Below are 22,517 nucleotides of genomic sequence, written 5' to 3'. Positions count from 1 at the left end.
TAGTATGTACCCATTTAAGGAGAACCGTATATAACATTTCCCAGGAATGCAAATAGATTGCTGTATGGTTTCCGCGCAGGTTTAACTTGCGCCAATCCTAAATCTCTCTTTTCCCCCCCTTCAATTCGCCAAGCATCCATGGAGTACTAGGGCAATACTGCTAAGAGGAGCTATACTTCTGTAGCAGATATTACATACTAGTAGTATTAGCCTGATCTGCTATGGAATCAAAGTACTATTGACACTAGCGCTAGCGTCTACCTTGGGTGGTAATAGGCCATCTAGTAAGGCCTAATGCCTCTACCAACAGACAGATGTGAACACTCACTTGGGAACCGTCGATGTCTGGATAGCATAACCTACACCTCAACACAAATCATAGCGGCTTGGTATAGCTGCCAGCACTAGTGTTCTCTCCTTTTCTTTATCTTTTTTTTTTTTTCCCTTTGTTTCTTTTTTTTCTTTTCTCCTTATCATATATTCACCTCTAGGGCTAGTATATTATGTGACTTGGTACTGCTGCTGACGAGCTTTGGAAGTTTGAACTGCGGTATGGTGTATTCATTTCTATTTGCAACAAGTAGTCTAAGAGCCAAAATAAACATAAAATAGCCAGTGTATGTTCCAACGCCAATTGCCTAGTTATACAAACATTTACAAAAACGCCGTCTTTCTCCCCTCCTTCAAATTCCCCCTTCAACCTGAGACATCCAGTCGTCAAACTGACTAGGCTCTTCTAGATGTTCCACTTTCCAGTCACTGTCAGTTCCTTTGAGATATGCATCATAAGAACCCCTTACATCCACACCAGGGATCACTGGATCTGTGTGTGATGCCTCAGAAGGTCCTCCCTGATTCCACTGCTCCTGTGCTGCACTCGAGCTGCTGTTGGGCAAATCATACTTCGAACTGGGCGGACAGTAAAAAAGCTTGGGGTCGACGCAAATCTTCTGAACACTCAAACCACGCTCCATTGGGACTCCCTGCAGACCAGTGATGAGAGGCTGTGCATTTCCACCGTGCAAAGAATCTTCGCTGGACCAAACATGCAATCCTTGGAATTGATCATGATCTACATAGTTCCCCGTATAGTATGGAGCAGGCTGGACTTGTAGAGCAGGAGTCCAGTAAGCTTGGGGGGGATAGGGCCGAGCCATGAAGACCTGCTGGTCGTCGAAAGTGGGTGGGTACATCTCATTGCCCAGCTGTAAGGACCCATGGTGTTCAGATAAATCCTTTTTTTTCCGCTTCACTTTATTGTCCTCGGGCAGAGCTCGATCACCGCTGTGCTCAAAATCGCCCTTGTCCAGTGGCAAGGACAGCATCGAGTCTTTATCGTCCCTCTTCTTTGAATGCAGAGGATCATACTTGTATGAGGGAAAGGCCTCTACGTGCCTTTTTCTCTCCTCTGCCGCCAGACGAGTAAACTCACGAACAAGTTGTGAGGACTCGAGGTTCTTCCAAGAATCCCCACAAACGGTCGAAACCTGTTGATGGTTGTTCTTAGTGCAGCACGTTTTGGCAACGTCTTGATAAAATTTGCGATAAAGCATGAATGCATTGAGAGGCCGCTTGATCTTCCCGGCCTTGTCAGCTTCGTCTAGCCGTACCTCGGTCGCGCGGGTAGCAAACAATTCGGCGTTCTTCAGCACAACAGTTTGAGGCACAGACGATATCACAGAGAGTGCTCTGCTAAGAAACTTGGTATGCTCTCCGCGCTTTGAGATTTTCGTCTTTCTTACTGTTTTTCGTGCCTTGGTTGGACGATACGCTTCTTGCTCAGAATCGGCGATTTTCAAACTCCTAGCAGCCGGTTGAGCATGGAGAGCATCTTCCATGCTAGAAAAATTGTACGCTGATTCAGTCATATACTGCGAGTTGGCCTAAAAATTACCATCAGCGAGTGCTTCTTCCATGTATAACGAGTAATGTTCTAGGTCAGTAGCATTGCATTGGCTTCTTACCATCATATTATAATGAGCATCAGACACTGTACGTCGCTGTGTGTAAGATGACTTGGAGATTGTTAGCATTTTTGGATAAGTAGATTCGATACATGTATTGGCTGAGCTTACCGGCAGGAGAACTTGGTTTGAGTAGGGATGGCCATGCAACGTTATGGTGGTAGAATGGCCAGACAAGCCGAAATCTGTAGTCCCCTGAATCGCGGGACCTTTACGCTCCATGAGGGACTCCGTTGAGATAATGTTGATGTTGAAAGTTGATGGAAGTAGAGACTCTGGGGTATCCTAGGTCCAAATTTATTGAATCTTTGACACAAGAGAACGCTGACGAAGCTTTGAGGAATAAGGGCCAGCGAAATGTATGAATTATCTTCAATCTTCTGTTGTAATGAAAAACAGAAGGAAAATATGCAATGAGATCACAGTTCTTTATGAACAAGAAAGGGTGGACTGTTGTCTTTGTCCCAGAGCAGCATCCTTTGATGGGCTGCCCTTATACATATTCATTCCATCTCCCACGACGTCGTCCAAACGCATGACTTACAAGGTCACAAACAAATAAATAATTAATTATCAAAGCTTCTGCCGCATGCGGTACTGTGAACCCAGTGGCATTAATTTCCTTCATCATGGGCCACTCCGTGCACCGCAGCGCAATGGACCACAGGGCCTGAACTCTGTCGCGGACGCCGAAAAGAGATAGCCTGCGAACGCAAGGACGCGCAACTACTGAGTAAGAATCATGGAGGGGATAAGAACAGTAAATATGATGGCCATACGGTATGTGCAGAGCCATCCCGAAGCGCCGAAACAGCTCAAAATGTGCGCTGCTAATGACTGTTGGTCGTGCACCTCATGTGGTTGCTCGGACACGTCTCATCGGCTTGGGGATCTCTTGCTGAAAGGAACGACCCCATCCATTGTAGGCTTCTGTTTTTTTCAGAGCTGAGTTTTGATAAATAAATGTATATATTTTGCTATTGATTATAACTACCTTTGACTTAAAGGGCTGTTGGATGAATGCGATTTATACCGTGAGTTGCGAAAGATTCAGCATCACCTTCCCCAGACGGGGCGGCGCGGATACATGCTATGGTAAACCGGCAGATGCGGCTGCTAGCAATGATTTTTTTTGGATTTATGACATGCAAGTACTTGGTATCTTCCTAAACATTGGCATCTGCTAGCCGCTCTCCAGCGAGATGGGTCCGTAGCTGGAAGGCTCCAGTTCAACCTATGTCTTTGTATTGTGTAGATGTCCAACGGAATTGCCAAAAGTCGGCGAGGCAGCCTCATCGGAACCAGCTGCTTCCTTTGAGCGGCTAATTTGTTTTCAACCATTGCAAACGGACAGGTGCCTCTAAAAATATCTTCAAGAGTATTTTACTTGTAATTACTTGAACAACGGCATCAACAAAGGTTTGAGATTGAGTGTCTTGTAGCTTTGAGACTCGTCAGCTGGTTCTTTGGGTGAAGGTTCGTCAGGTGATTATATGCTTTGTGAGATCAACAAGAATCCATTTTGAATGGAAGCAATCCTCAAGTGGAGGGACTCCAATTATCGGGGCTAGTGAGAGACATTAGCAGCTGATGTACGCATGTGCGTGACGAGGGAAACAGCGTTGTGCCGTCTCAATAAGATCTCCGTGGTCGTTTATAGAATGCCAAACAAAGCGTTGACAAGTTAAGCTGCTGGAATTAGAGATATGAAGCTTCCTCAGCGATGCCTCAAACGTGCTAGTCTGTATTGGCCTTGCGTAGCTCCCCATTTAGATAATGGAAGTAGTGGTAGGAATGACGGCAGTGGTGGCAGTTGCGGAAGCAATAGCAGCAGCAATAGCAGCAGCAGTAGCCGCAGAAGCAGGAGTAATAAGAGTAGTGGTAGAAGCAGTATTTTGACCAACATTACCTTCAGGTTCAGCCTCAGGTGCAAGTGCAGGTGCAGGTGCAGGTTCAGATCTCAGTGTAGGTTCAGGTCGAAGTTCTGGTTCAGGTTTAAGTGTAGATTCAGGTGCCATGTGACTTTTCAGCGCTGCAATAGGATCCCTTTTTTGACGACATGAGGCGCAGACAAAATGAAAATCGGGATGATCAGCAGCGGCTTCGCTGATGCCCAAGCATTTGCTGTGCTGCCATACATTGCAGCTCTCGCATGCCACGCTGTGGTTGCCATCATCCACTTGCCCATACAAGCCGCATGAGCAGTCAAATACCCAACCCTCCTCTTCGTCCTGCATGTTTTTGACACCCCCTGAGCCTTCTCCGACCTGAATTTGATGCTGTAGAAACACTCCAGCTGCTACTACAGTATCATCGCCATCGCCCACAGACACCTGAGCGTCATTCTCGTCATGAGTGGTGCGACGTTCTTCTCTCTTTTTCAAACGTTCCTCTCTAGACGCAAGCCTCATTTCGAGCTCTCTTTGGATTTTCTCCTGTTTCCGCTCCTCGCGGCGCTGAATTGCTTCTGCTTCCCGGAGATGTTCAGTCTCTAATCTCTCCTGCTCTTCTTTCTGTCGCTGCTCTGCCTTCATAGCAATTCTGCTTGACCGTTTGGCATTGGCCATCTTGGCAAGTACCTGCAACTCCTTCTCGCGTCTTAGCTCTCGACGAATTCTATCTTCTTCTTGTTTCTCCAGAATAGGCAGAAGATGGTCTCGAAGCTGTCGTCGAAGTACTTTTTCGTTTTCGTCCCGGGATGAAGCCATACTGTTGACGAGGCCCTGGACTTCTGCAAGCGTCACAGCAACACATTCCCAAGCCATGCCTCCAAGATAATTATCTTCCAAATCAGCTTCAGGGTCATCTTTTATCGAGTCTTCGAAGGAGGAAGCTGTGTCGTCGATCGATTCGGATACGCGTCGCCTTTTGCCTGGACGTCGGGACCCACGGTTTGGCTTGGGCTTTGATGGTTTACGGCTTGGAGGTGCTTCTGATAGTCGATATACTCGATTGTCATCCAGGACGTAATAGATTCGATCTTCTCTATCCCACCCATATGGCTCGATTCGCTACAAACTAAGTTAGACAGCGTAGAGAATAGAGAGGAAGTGGGGCGCACCCATGATGTTTGCTCTGTATCTTTTTGTTCTTTCATTTTCTCTCGAAGTAGCTCCGGCCGGGTCATGATCCACTGGGTAAACTGTTGCATTACTTTGATCTGTCATATGACGGTCGACGTTAGCGAATTATTGGGAGAGCCGGCTCAACTGTAGCGCTTACCTTTGTGAATACGTCGAGATCAGAAAAGGCTTTGGGGGCATTTTCGTCACCAAACGGATTTGATTCTGGCGACCTCAGAACGTACTGCATTCGAGCTTGGTTGTCAAATGCTTCGTGGCTTTGTTTAGATGTTAACCGTTGGACATTGGCTCCGGAGAGAGAGAATGCAATAAGGAATATGCATACGTAAGACCACGATGTGAGGTGACCGTTTTCAAGAGTGCTAAAGCAATATCGTCGAGACCTGGTGAATTTGGTTTGAGACATTCTGCCTCGATATACTACCGCTGTATCAGCATACAGCTACGAAGAAGATACAATAAAAGAACGCTTCACTTACTTCGATGTCAATTGATACGTTAATTGCGACAGCTTCACCAAAAATGTATATCCATTGACACAAGTTGGCGAATTGCCACATGTTACGAATCCGTTGAAGCAGCTCCATGACGTAGCGTAGCTCTCCAGGTAATAGTTACTTGGGGCGACTTTTCTTGTTTCTATTCAGCAGTCTTTTCAAGCTGCATACTCTAAAACGTCGACCTTAAGCCAAAGGTCAACGGAGCAAACGAATAGAGGATACAGGCGTGAGATAGCAAGAAGGCTTTCTCCTTAGCATGTGTAGCGAAGAGCAAATCGCGTCGTTGTGATAGGACGCGTTAGTAATTAATACCTAGTACGTGCAGCAGGGATAATTTTTAAGCTACCTAGTAGGTAGTACCTTAGTACTGGAATTTTTTTAGCCCACTTAGATAATCTGATTTTTTAAAACCAAAATGAGAAGAGTTTAAGAAGAGAGAAAAAAAAAAAAAAAAGAAAGAAAAAAAAGAAAAAAAAAAAATCGACTCATTTATTTAACAGATTTGGTTTAGTCATGATAAAAATAAAACTCTTTTAGAGAAAAGGATACACTGTTGTTTAGCTTGCTATATTGACGGACTATTTTATTGTATACTTAGCACAAGTACCCGTCTGTGGCACCCTAAACATGTATATTTACCAAGCTCTCTTTGCAAGTACCTGTTTACTGACAAATGAACAAGACAAATTCTAATACTGGCGTTGCTAGATTTAGGAGTTGAACGAGTATAAATTTATTGCTCATGGATATCATTAGATCGCTAATAATGCTCCCCATAATGTATAGATCCCATAAATGCCACCCTTCTAGGCACTTAATCAAGCCTTCTAGTTTCACAACATTTAAAACGCAATGATAAGGCCTAACACCCTCAATGTAATTCATCATTGTGAAATTTAAAGCCTCGATATATCCGATTCGTACTTATATAGCTTGGTTTTGCTTGTCCGCTATTGTAAACCTGTAGAGCCAGCCCGCCCTGTAGTCACTTCAAGTTATTCAACTTCGGCTGCAATTAGTGATCCAGCCTTCTTGAAGGGTTTGGCGCTTGCTACTAACCGCCCAGTAGGTTTGGCCGGTGTATGGACAGAACGCCCAAAAGAAGCGACAGACCTATTCAAGTTAGGCCTTGGAGTTGGCTGTGGTCCGTTCGAGACGTCCTGTGATAGACCCGGCTTTGATTTTGATACAGCGTCACCAGTGCTCCAGCGATGAGGAGAAGTAAAACCCTCTGGCCGCGTAGCTTTCATATTCAGATGCATGGGCACAGGCCCTCGAGGAGTGGTAGATGACAAAATTCCGCGCCGCATGGTCGCAGGAGTTTTACTTGGGGATTTTAACATTCCAATATCCTCGGTGTCGCTGGATGCAGTCGATTCGTCGTCCGTCCCCCGCCATGCAACGATTGGCTTCGCTGACAAGGGGAAGGACATATTCAGTGGCACGCCAGTCGACCGCGTCGGTGTTTCAATCGACCTGGCCGCAGAGTCCTGTTTGTTGTGCCTTTCCGCTAACAGATGTCGGCGAACAGAAAGTGCCCGCCAAGCGCTACGGCGGCCACTGGCAGGTTGAGGTTCACGGTTCGGCGTAAATCGCAGGCCTTGCTCTACGCGATCAAAGTCCGGGCCCATGCAGGCCTGTCTCCAGTGTTGAAATGTGCGGTTTCGTTTTTCGCTGTAACTCTTTTGTTGTACTTTAGTCGCGGTATGGGCCTGTCCGCTTCGTTGTAATGACGATATAGACCACGCTTTGAGGTACTGCCGTTGCCTGCGAGTAGCCCACAGTTCCAGCGACTGTATATCCACCTGATCATGCTCTTTAGCAATATCACCCCAAGCCGCTATTAACGCCTGCGTATAATGTTGGTAGGTGGCCAGCTGAAGCTGCACGTCTTCTTCCGCCCGCTTTTTCCATTTCTCTAAAGCGATATCAAGCTGACCATAATAGTATTTTGTATTATAAAGAGCAGCAAACTCGCTTTCAAAAGCGGCTTCAGTGGCCATTGTTCGCCAGTGATCGAAAGCCTCATAGAACTTTCGCTTTTTTCTAGAGGAAGAGACTTCCGTGTATCTCATCATCAAATATTGTCGAACCATATCCTTCATCTGGATTCTTCGGGCTTCTACAGCAGCGTCCATGATGGGTAACGTCTGTGTTGTGACAATGAATAACCTGGCGCGATTGCTCATAACCGATAGCTGTGCGTTGGCGTTACTTGATCGTTGTAAAGTATACAGAAGATTTGACGCGCGGTATGATTTCAGGTGATCCGCACACATATTTTGCCTCCATTCTTCCTGTACGAAATGTCTTCGCCAGCTGTCGAGGGCTCGTGTTACAGATATATAATCCGCCCTCCACCGAAACGCTTGCACTCGTACTGATAAGTTCCAATTGTGGAATGCATGAATGACAGCCGCAGTAGATAACTTGGCCTTATAGGCTGATGATCGCGCTTTAATCTGGATCTGGTCCTCACATTTGTCGAGAGAACCAAATAGCAGTCTAAGTGACCCGATTTGACGTGCTGTTTGAAATTGACGGCTATACAAGAGCGCTTGGTCTTGTAATTTTGACAATGTGGTAACAACGCCCTCATGTTTGTTAAACTTACGAATGGCTTGACTCTTGATAGTGTTGCTGGAGGTGCTTGATCTCCACGCCACTAACGCGCCTTGCTTCGATCTCCTGTCTAACTTCCGACGGTAGACGAGAGATATCAGGTGAGAGCACCACTGGTCAAAAACGCGAGATGCCGTCCTTGCTCGATACTTTTGGGATATAGCCGCTGCAGCGAGACGCAGCTGCTCTTCTTGGTATGATACAGCTCTTTGTAATTTCTGAACCGCTGTAAGAGCCTTTAATTGGTCGATGATTGGAAGCTGTAAACTTGGCGCACGGCTCCAGCCCTGAAAACAGCGAAAGCGAATCATATGTCTTCTAGCTACGCCTTCCCGCTCAAGCCGCGCTGCAGTCCGGTCTGCCCAATGGTTGAACACTTTACTCGCTAGATATATCTCGCGAGCTCGGGTTGCTCTTGTAAGTAGCTGCGCTTGCTGCTGTTTCGATAGCGTGTTTTTGTTCTGGGATCGAAATGGCAGCGGCACCTCGGCCTGTATTGGATGCGACGTCAGTCCGCTGTCTTTAGGTGTGGAGCTGGGGGGCGCCGGTGAGTCTCTGGCATCAGTTTTACCGGCATCTCGGTCAGCTCCAATGGGCAAATTGTGCTTGTCTTGCGATCCAGGCGTCTGATTAATCTTGCCATTATCCCTGGCATGGCTGGCTGGTTTTTGGCCATGGCCGTTGAACGGCCTAGGAGATGCTTCTCTCCTTAAAGGTAGAGCCATTCGCTCTGATTTATATCTCGAAGAACTGCGAGAAATATCGGTTTGTGGAGGTACGGCCTGTGCTTTCACGTCATCGTAAGGAATGCCATCATCTACGGCACGAAAGTCGACAGGCACGTGGTCGAAGAGCGGACTTGGATATTGATGATATTGATCGAGATGCCGTGTTGCGGTTGTAGATATTGGAGCGGAGGGGTATGTATCTGCATCCATGAGGGCGAGATCATCTTTCGTCTGGTTTCTTTTTTTATAGCTTGGTGCTTCAGTGCGAAACTTTTGGAATTCGGGGTCGTATTCTAGAGAGCCAGCGCTGTATGTCCGACGCCTCGTTCGGACGGGCGCATCTTCCTCTTTGGTAGGGAGATCATCGGGGTCCCAGTGGCCAGTGTCTACTGGTTCCGGGGATAGAGGATGTTGGGGATAATCTTGCGGAGTAGTGATGGAGTCGTCGCTGAATTCGAGGACGATGCCAATATGGCCAAGTATTGACTGGAACTTTTCTAATAAGGTGCCGTTCCCTTGCTCGCCGCCAACTCTGAACACGAGGGCGGAGAGATGTTGGTCTGAATCTGGATCAACGCCATGCTCCGGGAGAACTTCGTCATAAGCTTTGAACAATGCAGCGGCAGGCAGTGGCTTCGGGCCCGAGGCATGATCGAGCTGTTCTTGGGCTGCCGTAATGACAGCGTGTAATATTGCAATGTCTAACCTGTTAACTCGGGGGTGCGGACGGGAGGATGCTAGAGTGCTCTACCTCGATTGGAGTAATACGGCTCCTTGGCTGGAAGAGCGCGACTGGGAGATGCGCGAACGCTATCCGGCCCAGCGCCGTCGCCATATTGAGACTGCACAGATGCCACTGCAAAAAGATCCAGGTGAGCCCTCTTGATTTGTATGGATTGTTTCTCAGGCAAGGACAGCGACTTACTCGAGGCGGGATACTATATGTGACATTTGCGCATAGCTAAAGCATCGCGACGCACATGGAGAACTATGTCACTGGTAGGTAGCGGGCGCGACAAATGTGCTGGGTCGACGAGGCTCTAGGTCGAAGTACGGGCGCCAAAACAATGGGTCTGGAGCATCTGCCGTTTGATGCCCAGGCGCCCGACGCCGTAAAAACTTGGCGCGCAGGAATTTGTCGCTTATTTCCTTGTCTATTCCTCCACGTCACTTGTCCTGATAACGGCCAAAATATGAAGCTTGATGGCAGGTTACTGTAAGAAATTTGAGAGAAGATGGCGATTTCCCTTGCAAAAGCGGTATATTCTGTTTTGTTTCATGGCCTCGTATCGCATTTAGAGTTTCCTGTAGTAGAGGCCAACTGCCGGCCACATGTGCGCTTAAACAGCTCAGCTTCAAGAGATCGCTGCAGTTGCTGCTAGTCTGCCCCGCCTGTGATCGCAGAGAGCACGGGTACGGGTAGCGCGGAAGACGTACACACAAGCTCACTCCACATGAGTTCCTTTCTCTTCCAAACATATTCTCTACACTCGACAATTCAGTTTTGCTTGAGCAGATTAGCTTATTGGATACTCTGTCAATCATTGCCAACATCAAATCTCAATGGCCTTATCTGCTCTGCGTTCGGCGATCTGGGTTCCTTATCCAGTCGCCCACCCCGGCCATGGATTCTGGGGCGAACAAACGTCAACACTGAACTTCTGCGAAGAGGTGGGCAAGCTTGGCTGTGAATTCTGATTTATCAATTCATCTTCGCAATTAGAAAGATTCACTTCACTTTCATACACTAATTCCCCCCCTTTTTTAAAAGGACTATGCGCTATCGTGGTATTGTGCCGAGCTCTGCAATGTGCGTACTGCTTATAAACCTCGGTTGGATTGTCTCGCTCTATTAACACGATGGCAGACAATCACAAATGGTCTTTTCATGTGGCTTGGGATTAGAGGGATTAGAAGCTGCATGAAGGAGGACCATCCATCAATATTCCTGATTTCTTACATCGGGTACATGGTCGTGGGACTAGGCTCTATCCTCTTCCATGCGACATTGAAGTGTAAGCGCCTATGCCACCGTTCGCGATGAAGCGAGCTGACAACAGAACGTCGAGATCCTATGCAATTGGTCGACGAATTATCCATGATATATACGACTTGCCTGATGATGCATGCTAGCTTTTCTTACTCACGCTCACAGGTATTCTCAGTCGTCTTAGGGATCGGGCTCCTTTCGCTTGCCGGGTCAATCACGGTAAGCATATGTACCCTTTTTACTTACACACGTATCCGCCCTGCGAGGCAATGAGAATTTCATTCGCTTTGGGCCACGCGCTAAGAGGACATTAGCTCTATTACTACCTCACCAAGGATCCCATCTTCCATCAGGTAGCATACGCTGCTTTGACCGCTACAGTCGTCTTTCGGAGTATCTGGGTGATGGAGACGCAGGTACGGCCAGTCTTGCACGCCCAAGATCCAAAAAGGGCCTCGAAGCTGCTTAATACGATGTGGGCCATGGTAGCTACTGGTGCGTCACACCGATGAGCAAGGCGAAGTTACAGGGTCTAAGCACGCGGCTAACCACCAGTGACAGGCCTGGCGGTTTTCCTTGGTGGGTTCTTAATCTGGAACCTCGATAACTTTTTCTGTTCCCAAGTGCGACGGTGGAGACATGCAGTTGGCCTTCCCTGGGCCATTCTGCTCGAGGGCCACGCCTGGTGGCACCTCATGACCGGGTTGGGTGAGTTGAGCAGCTTCCTCCCATTCCTAATCACCTTGATTGAGTGCGAAACTGACCTGACTTCGTTCATTAGGAGGTAAGAATCCTCACCTTGATGGCCTCGATGTCTTCTATTTTCCCCCTTGTTCACATTCATAACCTCGCAACCCATGTCGAGCGATTTATTATTTTACGCCTTTGAGTATATTCCATGTCAAACATGAATGAGCTTGTGACTGACGAAGATTTGTTCTTCTTTTCTTTTTAGCCTATTATTACATCACTTGGGGCACTTGGCTGCGGCATTGTCTTGCGGGACGAGGCGACAAATACAACCTCGTCTGGCCAAGGCTGCTGACGTCTGTTCCATATCTGAAGATGATAGAGGAGGATCAGGACCAAGCAAAGAAATCCCAATAGACTTAGAGCCGCCAGAGAGCCCGAGGGTTTCGTGCTCGGGGCGCGGGTTAAATGCTGCGTCCCGCGTCGCAATGCTCTACCTGTATGTACAGTAATGTAGGTATGGTGCAATAAATAGCTGGAGAGCTTAGGCCTTGAGTAGCAATAGATTTCGGGGAATCCCACCAATCCGGGGCTGGGTCGCCACTAAAATGGCGCTAGCGCACCCACCCGTATTACTAATATCGCCCTGCAGCCACTGAGGGCGCCGGCAGCTTCTCCTTCTATCGAGGACCTGGCTGGGCCTTATAAGCTCCCTTTCATCTCATCTCACGCAGAGAGAAAAGAAAAGAGAACCCTGAACATAACAAGCCCTCGCCAGCGTTCGAAGAAGGATCTCCGCCGTTTGACTCAATTGATCATTGCACAGCCCCAGATGCCTCACGCATCGCAGGAACAGGACTCGCGATAATGGCTTCTCCATCCCCCCAGGGCCGCAGCTTCACCGTGCGCGGTGTCGCGGCCGGCCTTGGCGTTGGCACCGTGATATGCTCTGCCAACATGTACTTCGGCCTCCAGACGGGCTGGGTGTCCATCATGTCTATGCCGGCAAGCTTGATGGGCTTTGCCGTCTTCAAGCTGCTGAAGCCTCACCTGCAATTCCCCTTCACCCCGGTTGAGAATGTGTTGGTGCAGAGCGTTGCGGGCGGCATGGCCATCATGCCTCTTGGTTGCGGCTTTGTCGGTGTCGTAGGCCATCACCACTCTCCTGCCGCTTAGATTCTCCGTCCTAATTGCTGTATAGATTCCGGCAATGAACTACTTGCTGGGCACCGATGAACAAGGGCCCTTGTCATTGAGCATGTGGCAGCTCATCATCTGGTCCATCGGCCTCTGTTATTTTGGAGTTGTCTTTGCCGTTCCCTTGTAAGTCTAGTAGTGCTTCAAATGAAAGTGACGTCGCACATTGGCTGAGACGAGCTGTGTCTGTATGATACTAGGCGCCACCAGGTTATCATTAGAGAACGCCTTAGGTTTCCCAGCGGCTTCAGCACTGCCGTGCTCATTCGCGTTCTCCACGGCCGAGGCCAAGGCTCTTCTGCCCAGGAACTCGATGCCGCCGCCAAGGGGGGATTTGCCAGCCTTGCAGATAGAGATGACGACGATCCTCTGTTAGTTAATGAGACCAGTTCCAACGTAGCAGACGAGGAGCCAGAGCTATCAAAGGACGTGGACTGGGCATACAACATGAAGCTCCTACTGCTCAGTTTTCTAGTTTCCGGCATCTTCACCATTTGCAACTATTTCCTGCCTATTTTGAGAGATCTTCCCATATTTGGCACTGTTGCGGCCTCTACTTGGCTTTGGACCCTGAACCCAAGTCTCGCATATGTCGGACAGGGCATCATTATGGGGACTGAGACAACACTTCACATGACCCTCGGCGCAGTTGTCGGCTGGGGTATTTTGAGTCCTCTGGCCAAAAAGAAGGGTTGGGCCCCTGGACCGGTGGATGATTGGGAAAATGGCAGCAAAGGCTGGATTGTTTGGGTGTCGCTGGCCATTATGCTCGTTGATGCCGTTGTAAGTCTGGCTTACGTTGCTCTTCGCCCCATTCTCGCAACCCACGCTCCGAGGGCTTTAACTGTGTTGCGAGAACGGTTCCAACAATCTAGGATCGCCGCTTTGTTCGGGAGAAGTCATCAGTACTCTCCAATCCCTCATGGAGAGGAGGATCAGGACGAGCCAGCAATTCTCGATGATGACCAGGCTTCCATCGCCTCGAACGAGGATGCTGGTCTGGATGACGGTCCAGCTGAGCAGCAAGTTAGCACTCGGATTGTCACATGGGGTCTTCTCGCATCTGTTTTGCTCTGTATTCTTACAACGCGCATCGTGTTTGGCGACTTGGTACCCCTTTACGCGGTTGTCACTGCTGTTCTCATGGCTCTGGTCCTGAGTATCATGGGCGTCAGAGCCCTTGGAGAGACTGACCTCAACCCCGTTTCTGGCATAAGCAAACTTGCGCAGCTGTTCTTTGCTCTGATCATCCCGCAGTCCCACAAGTCCAGCGTTCTCATCAATTTGGTCGCAGGTGCTATTGTACGTCTAACGCCTTCTTCCATGTCCCTCTTTGAAAATCATCTAGCCAGCTAACAATTATAATCGCATTTAGTCTGAAGCTGTAAGCTATTCTCTAGACTTCCTCCCTATATATATATATGCGTATATGTATATCCTCGAGTGTCTTCTTCTAACATCTCGATAGGGTGCATTGCAGGCTGGAGACTTGATGCAAGATCTCAAGACCGGCCACCTGCTTGGAGCTGCCCCCAAGGCGCAATTTTGGGGACAAATCATAGGTGCTACCTGTGGCGCGCTGTTCAGTGCTTTTGCGTATCGTATCTACACGGCGTAAGTGCCCCTAATGAGTCAAATTTTCCACAGAGGCGACTAAATCATTGTGGTTTTCTGGCGACAGAGTATACGAGATCCCCGGCAAGCTTTTCCAAGTTCCAACGGCCTACGTTTGGATATTCACTGCCAGACTTGTAACTGGACAAGGCTTGCCGTACATGGCCAAAGAATGGGCAACTGGAGCCGGTGTTCTCTTTGCTCTCACTACCCTGGCGCGAACCTTGTCCGTTGGGACGCGATGGCGTTCGCTGATCCCAGGTGGCATTGCCGTGGCAGTCGGTGAGTATTTCCGCTCACTTTGATTTACGAGAAAATTCCTTCTAATTTTTTGCATGTCAAGGCATGTACAACGTGCCCTCATTTACCTTGGCTCGAGCCATTGGAGGAATCTTTAGCTGGTACTGGCTGAGCGTACGAAAACGGTCGACCACGCCACTCATCATCATTGCATCGGTAAGGCTTCAAAGCTTCACTAGTTATACGCTTGCTGACTCTACGTGTAGGGCTTTATTTTGGGAGAAGGATTCCTGAGCATTGTGAACTTATGGCTGCAGGCTCTAAAAGTGCCTCACTATTAGAAGCTTGCTATCGCTGGCCGATGACAAACATTTCCCGTCCATTCAGTACTCGTTAACTCCCTCTACGCCAACTTCCAGGACCATTTTTTCTCTTCTTGGCTCTCAATGGACTGGCCTTCAGGGCTGCATGTGACATCGATCTTTAGTGCTCTGGCGTTCTCCTCGAGAGCTGCAAAGGTAATTTGCCCAGAGATGGCGCCTGGCAATGCTGAAGGGGGGTTCTCCGGTGGCACCATAAGCAGACCTTGCTTCCAATGGGTCACAGTGCCAGACGGGCCCGTTGTAAACGCAACATTGCCTGATTTCGCCTTCATAAACACCTCAGGGGTCACCTCAGGCTCTGGCATAGGCTCATCGCGAGAAGTGGCGAAGAAGTTGTCGAACCAGATTAAGAAGCCGTCCAAGCCATCCTGTGGCCGCAGCAGCCGTGACTGCCACTTAGCTGTGAAGGACAGCTCTTCTGGCTTAACGGTGTGGAGGTCGAGTGTCTTAAAGGGGTAGGGCTCTCCGCAGAGAGCGGTCTGGGGCATGGCTTCGACCCTAACGTCATCATAGATACCTTCTTGCATAGCTTTCATGTCGAATCCATAGACGTCTCTCCAAAATGACACAAATTCTGACATATACTCTGTATCTTGAACGGGAGCCACCCATATAGTGGCGGAGCTGGGAACCAGCAGACCATCTGGCTTGAGGTATTTATCTCTAGCGTAGAGAACGCTTGGAAGCATAGCCTCATACAGCAGGCAGTATCCCATCCACTCGCTGACGATAATGTCGACTTGGTCCACAGGCAGCTTGACCTCCTCAATGGCACCTTTTACGCAGGTGATGATATCAGAGAGGCCATTGTTAAAGATGTTTTCCGCTGCCTTTTTGATGATGTCTGCATTATCGACAGCGATAACTTGAGCAGCACCAGCTTTAGCGCAGAACATGCTCAGGATGCCTATAAACGGGCGTTAGGTTTTTGAGCCTATGGTTGCAGTTGACTGATACGTTTGACCCTCTTACCTGTGCCACAGCCAATATCGAGAACAACTTTGCCCTTGATGAGGTGCTTATTGTTGTAAATAAAATCACGGTAGGCATCTGTCCTGACCGTATCCTTCAACATGGTTTCGTGGATATCTGGACAAAGTTAGTATTTCCAGGAATGCTGCAGGGTGGAAAGCGTCAAGCTCTGACCATTGTAACCGTAAGACTCAAAATAATAGTTTCCGCGATCCTCGCCCGCACCAGACTTGGCCTTGGATGGAGTTTGCTCCACGTCGTCTCCCCAGCGGCGATCCAGGGTTTCTTCAACGGCAAGTCGATAGTTTGAGAACTGCGTTCGGACCGCCTCCAGCTCGGCCTCCAGCGCTCGCTTTTGCGCCAGCAGCTCATCGTGAGAACCGCCCACCTGGCCAGGAGCGATGTCGACCTTGACGAGGTCGCTGTCGAGAATCTCATCTAGAGACATGATGAGAGCATCGTTCTGGAGAACGGGCTTAAAATAGCCATCATCTTCAAAGTCTGCAAGCGTTAAATTGCTTGGTAGGGCTTGTTGGTTCTGGACTTGGTTGCGAACATAATTGACGAGTTTCACAGCACCGTGAAAATCAAGCTGGAGCTTTTTTATGGTGGCAATCAGGTCGAAGTCGTAGCGCTGCTTGCAGTGGTTGAGCATCTCAGCCCAACTTGAGAATGTCTGAGAGTCGAGGAGAGACACGATAGTGGTGGACTCTTCTTCGGGCTCGACATCGAGCCATTCTCCATCATCTGATACATCAGTGGTACCAGACGATGATGATCTCGCACTCATTTTTGTGTTTGGATTATTTTCTTCACAAGCGCGTAAAATTTTTATTCACTTGCATCCGCTTCCTTCAGTGAGAGGTTTGAGATTCACAATGCCTTTTTTTTTTCTCCAACGCTGAATAGATAGGGTAACTTAGAAGATACTTGTCAAGTACCTGCTGAGGCATCAAGGTACTAGCTAATTGAGCACTGCAAGCAGTAAGGATACCTAAGCAGTACTTATTCATGTCACTAAAAATCTGCCAAACGAAGGGCACCTGTCAAGTCTAAGTAAAGTATTTTACAAGTGTTTTTACACGCAGAGATGCCCCGCCAGGCGCGCGCTAGAATCGATTCTTGTACTTCCTAGGTAGGGAAAAAAAAAAAAAATCTTCCTCCACTATGGAGAGCGAATGATAGATTTGAACTAAAAGAAGAGAGCATGTGAACTGAACAATCTAGGGCTTGAGAACAAGGTAAATGTTCCTTCATACTCACTATTTTCATATTAGGTTTGACAAAAATACAAAGATAAAGAATATGTACTATACATGTATAAAAAAAAAACTTTTGAGAAAAAATCTCCAACTAGTGTTCGAACCTGGAACTTCCAGATGAGGTAATGCCAAAGATTATTGAAATGGAGTCTGCTGGGCCAATCCCACGGTCACATCTGGTAAAAGGCAAGAGGTGAATTCGATGGGAGGTCCCACTCCAATTATTACAGTTCAATAGTGCCTTATAAAGGATTAACACTAACTTGCTTGCACATGAGTTCCCCCGCTACGATCTCTGTGCCTAATACTACCTACCTCCTCACATTAATGTTAACCAACACCTTACACCAAGCTCTGCAATTAATTACAGCACCAAACGAATTCGTAGATAGTGCCTACATAGCTGCAGAACCTCCAACAAAATTTACTTCATTGCTCTAAATTGGTCGACGACGTTGCTATTTTTCGTCTTCTTCGCTCTCCTCCTCGTCGGCGCTACCATCGTCTCCATCGTCGTCCTCTCCATCGGACACATCCTGGCCAAGATCTCGTAAACGACTCTGGTAAAGCTTTATATCAGCATGTGGTCGTTCTTTTCGCGCGCGCGAGGATAGTTTTAATGAAAAGCTAGATCACCCACCTTGTACTTCGCCAACTTCTCCTCTAGATCGCCAAATACCATAAGGAGATCGTCGAGTTCGGACTGGACTGCATCCTTGGCCTTGTCTGCATCCTTCAAGGCTGACGTTGTCTAAGGGATATACTGTCAGTGGTGTAAAGTTGAGCGTCGAGCCTGTCATCTCTTACCTCCGAAACTTCCTGCCGCAGCTTCTCAGCTTCTGACGATGCATCTTCCAGATGTTTTTCCAGCTCGTCATTTTTCTCGTTGGCAGTCTTCAGCTGTTTTTCCAGCCTCTCGTTTTGCTCGTTGGCAGTCTTCAGCTGTTTCCCTAGCTCTTCGTTCTTCTCGTTGGCCTTCTTTAGCTGAGACTCATGCTCTGCTAGTTCGTCTGCATGCTCTGTACGAAGGGCCTGTAATTCAACGGTCTTGGACTTATTGGCCTTTGTAAAATCCCAATTAACAAATCCGTAAAGGTTATTTACTGAATCATGTCTCGTGGCACTCACCTTCATCAAGTCGACTTCAAGTCTGCTAGCAGTCGCCCGCAAATCTGCGATTTCCGCTTCAGCCTTCTGCCTTGCTCGTTCTGCCTCTACCTCGTGTGCTTTTTGAACCTGACTCAATTGCGTTTGTAGGTGCTGGTCTTTGGCACTTAGTTGAGTTTGAAGCTGTCGCTCCTTAGCATCCAGTTGCTTTTGGAAATGAGCTTCTTTAGCACCCAGCTCTTTTTCTTTAGCATCCAACTCCCTTTTCAGGCGTGCGTCTTTGGCTTCCAACTCTTTTTTCAGACGCGTCTCTTTAGCATCGAGCTGTAATTGATGATTCTCGTCTTTAGAATTAAGCTGCTGCTGCAATTGCACGATTTTTTGTTCATATTCCGCAACTTTAGCAGCCTGTTGGCTTTGAAGCTTGCTAGATATACACTTCAGTTGTGCTCTAAACACTCGTTACGGCAAGGGTTTCAGTCATACCTCAGTTCCGTTGCCGTATTTGTACTTGTAGCCTCGGCATCTTCCTTGGCACGGCGATGGGCCTCTTGCGCCTCATGAAGGGCTCTCTGCAATGCTTGCTTGGCTTCGTTAGCCTCAACAATCGCGCCATCTCTCTCCTCTATTTGATGACGCAGAGAATCTACGAGCTGTCTTGATATGCCCTGTTCCATGCCATTCCTGATAACCGATACTTCCACGTCGGGTGCTTTATCAATAGCACGAACTGCCCGACTATAGTTATCTTTGAAAAATTCAACAAAAATGCTATCAAAGAACACATTGACTTCCTCTTCCCCAGTGGGTAAAGCAATTAGTGTTTGTGGTGTGACTTCGAAATCCCGGAGCAGTGGGTGGTTTCGTAGTTTTACCAGACGGTCTAGAAAGCCATCCCTATCTAGCCGCGATTCCAAAATCGAATGTAATGTTGCTCGCGGAATAGGTGAATCCTTTGTAGAAAACTCGTAGATGAACCCTAGGAGCATGGCGCACAAACCTTGTACAAGCTCCCCTGCCACGCGAACTGGCTGTGAGATTACCTGAATAAGGCCTTGGACATTGCTGCCTTCAGTCAGGAAATCGTTAACGGCATCAAGATCCTCAAACAGCCAGCCTAGAAGCAGCATTAGATACCCCACCAATATTCGGGTGTCATCATCTCGACGTATCCTTGTCAGCAAGTGTGCTGTGATTGTTTGTATGCTGGTCACAACCTCCTCGCCTTTAGAGGCGTCGCCTTCGGTCAAGCCTTTGGCCACTGCTTTAGCAGTAGGGTTGTCGTACACAAGGTGGAATGCGATAACAGACGCAAACCACACGCGGTATGAATCGTTCAAAAACACGTCACCAGGTAGCTTCAGCAGAACACTCAAGATGTTAGCAGATTCGTCTCGTCCAGACTGATACCCTTCTATGGCTCTGCCAAGGAAATGCGATTTTACTTCAGCGTGGTTAGAGAAATAGGCTGTTAGACATTGGCAGGCGGCAAATCGCAAATCAAATGCAGCAATATCGTGCACATTTAATGTCAAGTCAAGCAGGCCGTCAATGATATAGATTTTGGGAGGATGGCCATTGGATACGTTTGGGTTGCCGACCATGGATTCCAGTGGTGGAGAGACTGTGAGTGAAGCGAAGCCTTCCTGGAGGGTCATATTGTTACGGATCAAGTCTCCGCAAGTAACCAAAGCCTGTTCGAATTGTTATAATTGTGGCTCAACATATTAAAAAGCAGGGGAGTAGGCCTCCGCACCTCGGCTTTGATTTGCGTTTGAACATCAGGGTCGAACGCAAGCTGAAGGACAAGATAGCTAAGGCCATGCCTCCAGAATGTGGCTTGATTCTGATGTGTCTCTGCGGAGTTTGTAGATAGAAACAGGCGGATGATGGAGAGAAATGCGTATATGTTCCGATTAACCTGGATTTGCGCCCATTTGGCAAGATTATCTTCCTGATTCTGAGCCTCGAGTAGCCCCTTGAGCATCTCCGTGAGTTTTCCCATGCAGTCGGACTCCCTGAAGAGAGACTGATTGGCCGCATTGCCCCTCAACAGGTTGGCTAAGAGAATCAAGCAGTCCTCCACAGTCCTCCCGCCCTCAGAGAGAGAACCGTCGCCAGCGATGATAACAAATATCTTCTCAAAGGCACTCTGGAATGCAACAAGCTTTTGTATCTCAATGGAACTCGACGTCAGCAGTATCAATAGATTGATACCTTCGTTGCGAATCGCCTCCCGTTGATCGTCAAGAGCAGCCACGAGGCGGCTGATCCCTAATGGCGCAGAAAGAACACATTCTTCGGTTCGTTGAGTACGTGCGGTGAGGATTGAGCTGAGAAGTTGCAAACAATACAGACGTGAATAGAAATCGGTAGAATCTAAAAAGTCCAGGACCAGCGTGATGTTTTCTTGACGCTGGGTAAACTCATCTGCCAGCCATAATGCGATTTCGTCTGATGCTTCAGGGCTCTCCTTGTTTGGATTGAACAGCATCAACAGGGTCTCCAGCACCACCTTGATCGTATCGACATCGTCGGCATCTTTGGTGAGGCTGCCAATTAAGCCCCTGAGCGCCCCGGACGCTACAGTCGCTGGATAGTCTTTTGCGAAGCTTCGCAGGCCTAGAACCGCAGCCCGCCGATCTTCGAGAAGGGTCGCAGAACCGAGTCGCCCGCTGAGAACGGTGATCGTGTCGCCAACAGATTGTTTCGCTGGAGTGCTGGAGATGGAGAACATGTCGTCGCTCCCCCCATGTCACCAATTGAGGGAATGGAGCTTCACAATCGATTGAGCATGCAGGACAAAAGGCTGAGCTTGTAGCAATTTAATATACCGAGCTTCTAGAAAACGCCCCTACATAACACGTAGGTGGATATACGACTAGCTGTAACCACACTACAGCTTTAGGCGCATAGTAGCAGATACTAGGCGTAATAGGCAATGATTCTAGTCGCCAATGCCTTTTCCCTCTGTCATATGTATATTGTAAGCCGATCAATTCTTAAGCATACGGAATTACGATATTAATTCCCAAACACCACTTTTTTGCAACGGAGAAAAACACAATTTGGCGACTACCTAGATAAGTAGGTACCTATTATGCATAGGTACCTATACTACTACCTACTAGTAGTAGGTAAGGTAGAAGAGAGGTAGTATATTCCACTTCATCGCAGCTACAGTGCCTGTGTCTGCCACTAGGCCGCTTGTATTAGATACGGACTAGACTTGATCTGGGCTGGTCTCGTTATCTTATCAGCCATACATATGTCCTTGACGACCTGTCGCCGGGTTGACCCAGAGACGCGTTCCACAATCCGGAACAAACAAGCCTGAGCCTTCGCACTCGATCTCGCATCCGCTCCGATGTAGCCCATGCGTTAGCTACCACGCATGGTTCTTCAATTCGTTCTTTCTTTCACTTCATTGATACCCCTTTCGCAATGGCTCCTCGCCAATCAACTTCAGGAACCCAACAACGCTATCGTGCCAGACCAAGCGACATTCAGCGTGCGCGTTGAGCCCCATATCCTAAACCACCATTGCTAACTATCATTCAGCGGGCGATCCACTACCTACGAGACAGAAACGTCGATATCGCCCAGGCACCGTTGCGCTACGAGAAATCAGGCAATATCAAGCCAATACAAAGCTTCTACTTCTAAAACTTCCGTTTATGCGACTCGTTAGTGCCGTCATCATCACCCTTCTGACGTGGACTTGCCTTTTTTTTGATACTGTATAGGTCCGTGAAATTGGATTAAATTGTCGCCCGAGAGGAAAAGAATTTAGATGGCAGAGCCAGGCAATCCAGGCACTGCAAGAGGCTGCAGAAGCATTTATGGTACATCTATTTGAAGATGCACAGCTATGCGCGGTCCATGCGAAAAGAGTGACACTTATGCAAAAAGACATTCAGCTGGCGAGGAGGATTCGAGGTATATGGGGCGGGCTTGGTTGAAATCAAATAGCAGAAATTGGTATATTTATTCATTTTTCAATCTCCATGCACATGGACACGATACAGTCTAGATGTGCGCGGTAACTAGTATGTCGTGGGATGGTTCTATCGTATGAACAATGTTTACTGGCTAGGAAGATAATGCTCTTCGGTTGTAACAGCCCTACAACGTACAAATTGCGTTTCAGAATAAGCAACTTATC

At 48.1% G+C, this 22,517-nt stretch overlaps 7 protein-coding genes across 9 annotated transcripts; 3 read left to right on the top strand and 4 right to left on the bottom strand.

Annotated features, from left to right (window-relative positions):
- Positions 1-683: 683 nt before the first annotated feature.
- TrAFT101_007476 (uncharacterized protein) lies at positions 684-2,186 on the bottom strand (the record flags this gene model as incomplete). The annotated part of the gene is made up of 3 exons (XM_066128059.1): positions 684-1,883; positions 1,965-2,015; positions 2,076-2,186. The coding sequence occupies 3 exons, from the start codon at positions 2,184-2,186 to the stop codon at positions 684-686; spliced, it is 1,362 nt and encodes a 453-aa protein (XP_065984173.1).
- A 3,981-nt stretch (positions 2,187-6,167) lies between these two features.
- TrAFT101_007475 (uncharacterized protein) lies at positions 6,168-10,167 on the bottom strand. 2 transcript variants are annotated; one of them, XM_066128058.1, is made up of 4 exons: positions 9,823-10,167; positions 9,649-9,753; positions 6,607-9,598; positions 6,168-6,550 (listed from the first exon to the last, which is right to left on the bottom strand). In XM_066128058.1, coding segments are annotated over exons 1-4 (3,102 nt in total). In that variant the 5' UTR covers positions 9,824-10,167; the 3' UTR covers positions 6,168-6,546. The 2 variants fall into 2 exon arrangements, with proteins under 2 accessions (XP_065984172.1, XP_024759427.1); XM_024910685.2 differs by having other exon boundaries at positions 6,168-9,598.
- Positions 10,168-10,366: 199 nt separating this feature from the next.
- Positions 10,367-12,248, top strand: TrAFT101_007474 (uncharacterized protein). Of its 2 annotated transcripts, XM_066128056.1 has the most exons (7): positions 10,367-10,568; positions 10,669-10,707; positions 10,765-10,912; positions 10,967-11,106; positions 11,202-11,382; positions 11,449-11,595; positions 11,669-12,248. In XM_066128056.1, the coding sequence occupies exons 1-7, from the start codon at positions 10,461-10,463 to the stop codon at positions 11,731-11,733; spliced, it is 828 nt and encodes a 275-aa protein (XP_065984170.1). In that variant the 5' UTR covers positions 10,367-10,460; the 3' UTR covers positions 11,734-12,248. The 2 variants fall into 2 exon arrangements, with proteins under 2 accessions (XP_065984170.1, XP_065984171.1); XM_066128057.1 differs by having other exon boundaries at positions 10,367-10,707.
- A 26-nt stretch (positions 12,249-12,274) lies between these two features.
- TrAFT101_007473 (uncharacterized protein) lies at positions 12,275-17,124 on the top strand. The gene is made up of 9 exons (XM_024900580.2): positions 12,275-12,723; positions 12,779-12,900; positions 12,975-14,076; positions 14,150-14,158; positions 14,243-14,388; positions 14,456-14,670; positions 14,732-14,844; positions 14,895-16,109; positions 16,173-17,124. The coding sequence occupies exons 1-8, from the start codon at positions 12,445-12,447 to the stop codon at positions 14,967-14,969; spliced, it is 2,061 nt and encodes a 686-aa protein (XP_024759429.1). The 5' UTR covers positions 12,275-12,444; the 3' UTR covers positions 14,970-16,109; positions 16,173-17,124.
- Positions 14,894-16,890, bottom strand: TrAFT101_007472 (uncharacterized protein). The gene is made up of 3 exons (XM_024906872.2): positions 16,158-16,890; positions 15,984-16,100; positions 14,894-15,918 (listed from the first exon to the last, which is right to left on the bottom strand). The coding sequence occupies exons 1-3, from the start codon at positions 16,771-16,773 to the stop codon at positions 15,032-15,034; spliced, it is 1,620 nt and encodes a 539-aa protein (XP_024759430.1). The 5' UTR covers positions 16,774-16,890; the 3' UTR covers positions 14,894-15,031.
- A 217-nt stretch (positions 17,125-17,341) lies between the features above and the next one.
- TrAFT101_007471 (uncharacterized protein) lies at positions 17,342-21,302 on the bottom strand. The gene is made up of 6 exons (XM_066128055.1): positions 20,109-21,302; positions 18,839-20,046; positions 18,374-18,779; positions 18,053-18,307; positions 17,886-17,996; positions 17,342-17,805 (listed from the first exon to the last, which is right to left on the bottom strand). The coding sequence occupies exons 1-6, from the start codon at positions 21,087-21,089 to the stop codon at positions 17,704-17,706; spliced, it is 3,063 nt and encodes a 1,020-aa protein (XP_065984169.1). The 5' UTR covers positions 21,090-21,302; the 3' UTR covers positions 17,342-17,703.
- Positions 21,303-21,677: 375 nt separating this feature from the next.
- Positions 21,678-22,503, top strand: HH3V (Histone H3-like centromeric protein hH3v). Its single transcript, XM_024910014.2, has 3 exons — positions 21,678-21,863; positions 21,914-22,038; positions 22,099-22,503. Exons 1-3 carry the CDS (start codon positions 21,797-21,799, stop codon positions 22,312-22,314), a joined length of 408 nt encoding a protein of 135 aa, XP_024759432.1. The 5' UTR covers positions 21,678-21,796; the 3' UTR covers positions 22,315-22,503.
- The last annotated feature ends 14 nt before the right edge of the window (positions 22,504-22,517 follow it).

The sequence above is a fragment of the Trichoderma asperellum genome, chromosome 4 (assembly GCF_020647865.1).
Source record: "Trichoderma asperellum chromosome 4, complete sequence".
Taxonomy (NCBI): domain Eukaryota; kingdom Fungi; phylum Ascomycota; class Sordariomycetes; order Hypocreales; family Hypocreaceae; genus Trichoderma; species Trichoderma asperellum.
This window is presented reverse-complemented; position numbering and strand designations above follow the sequence as displayed.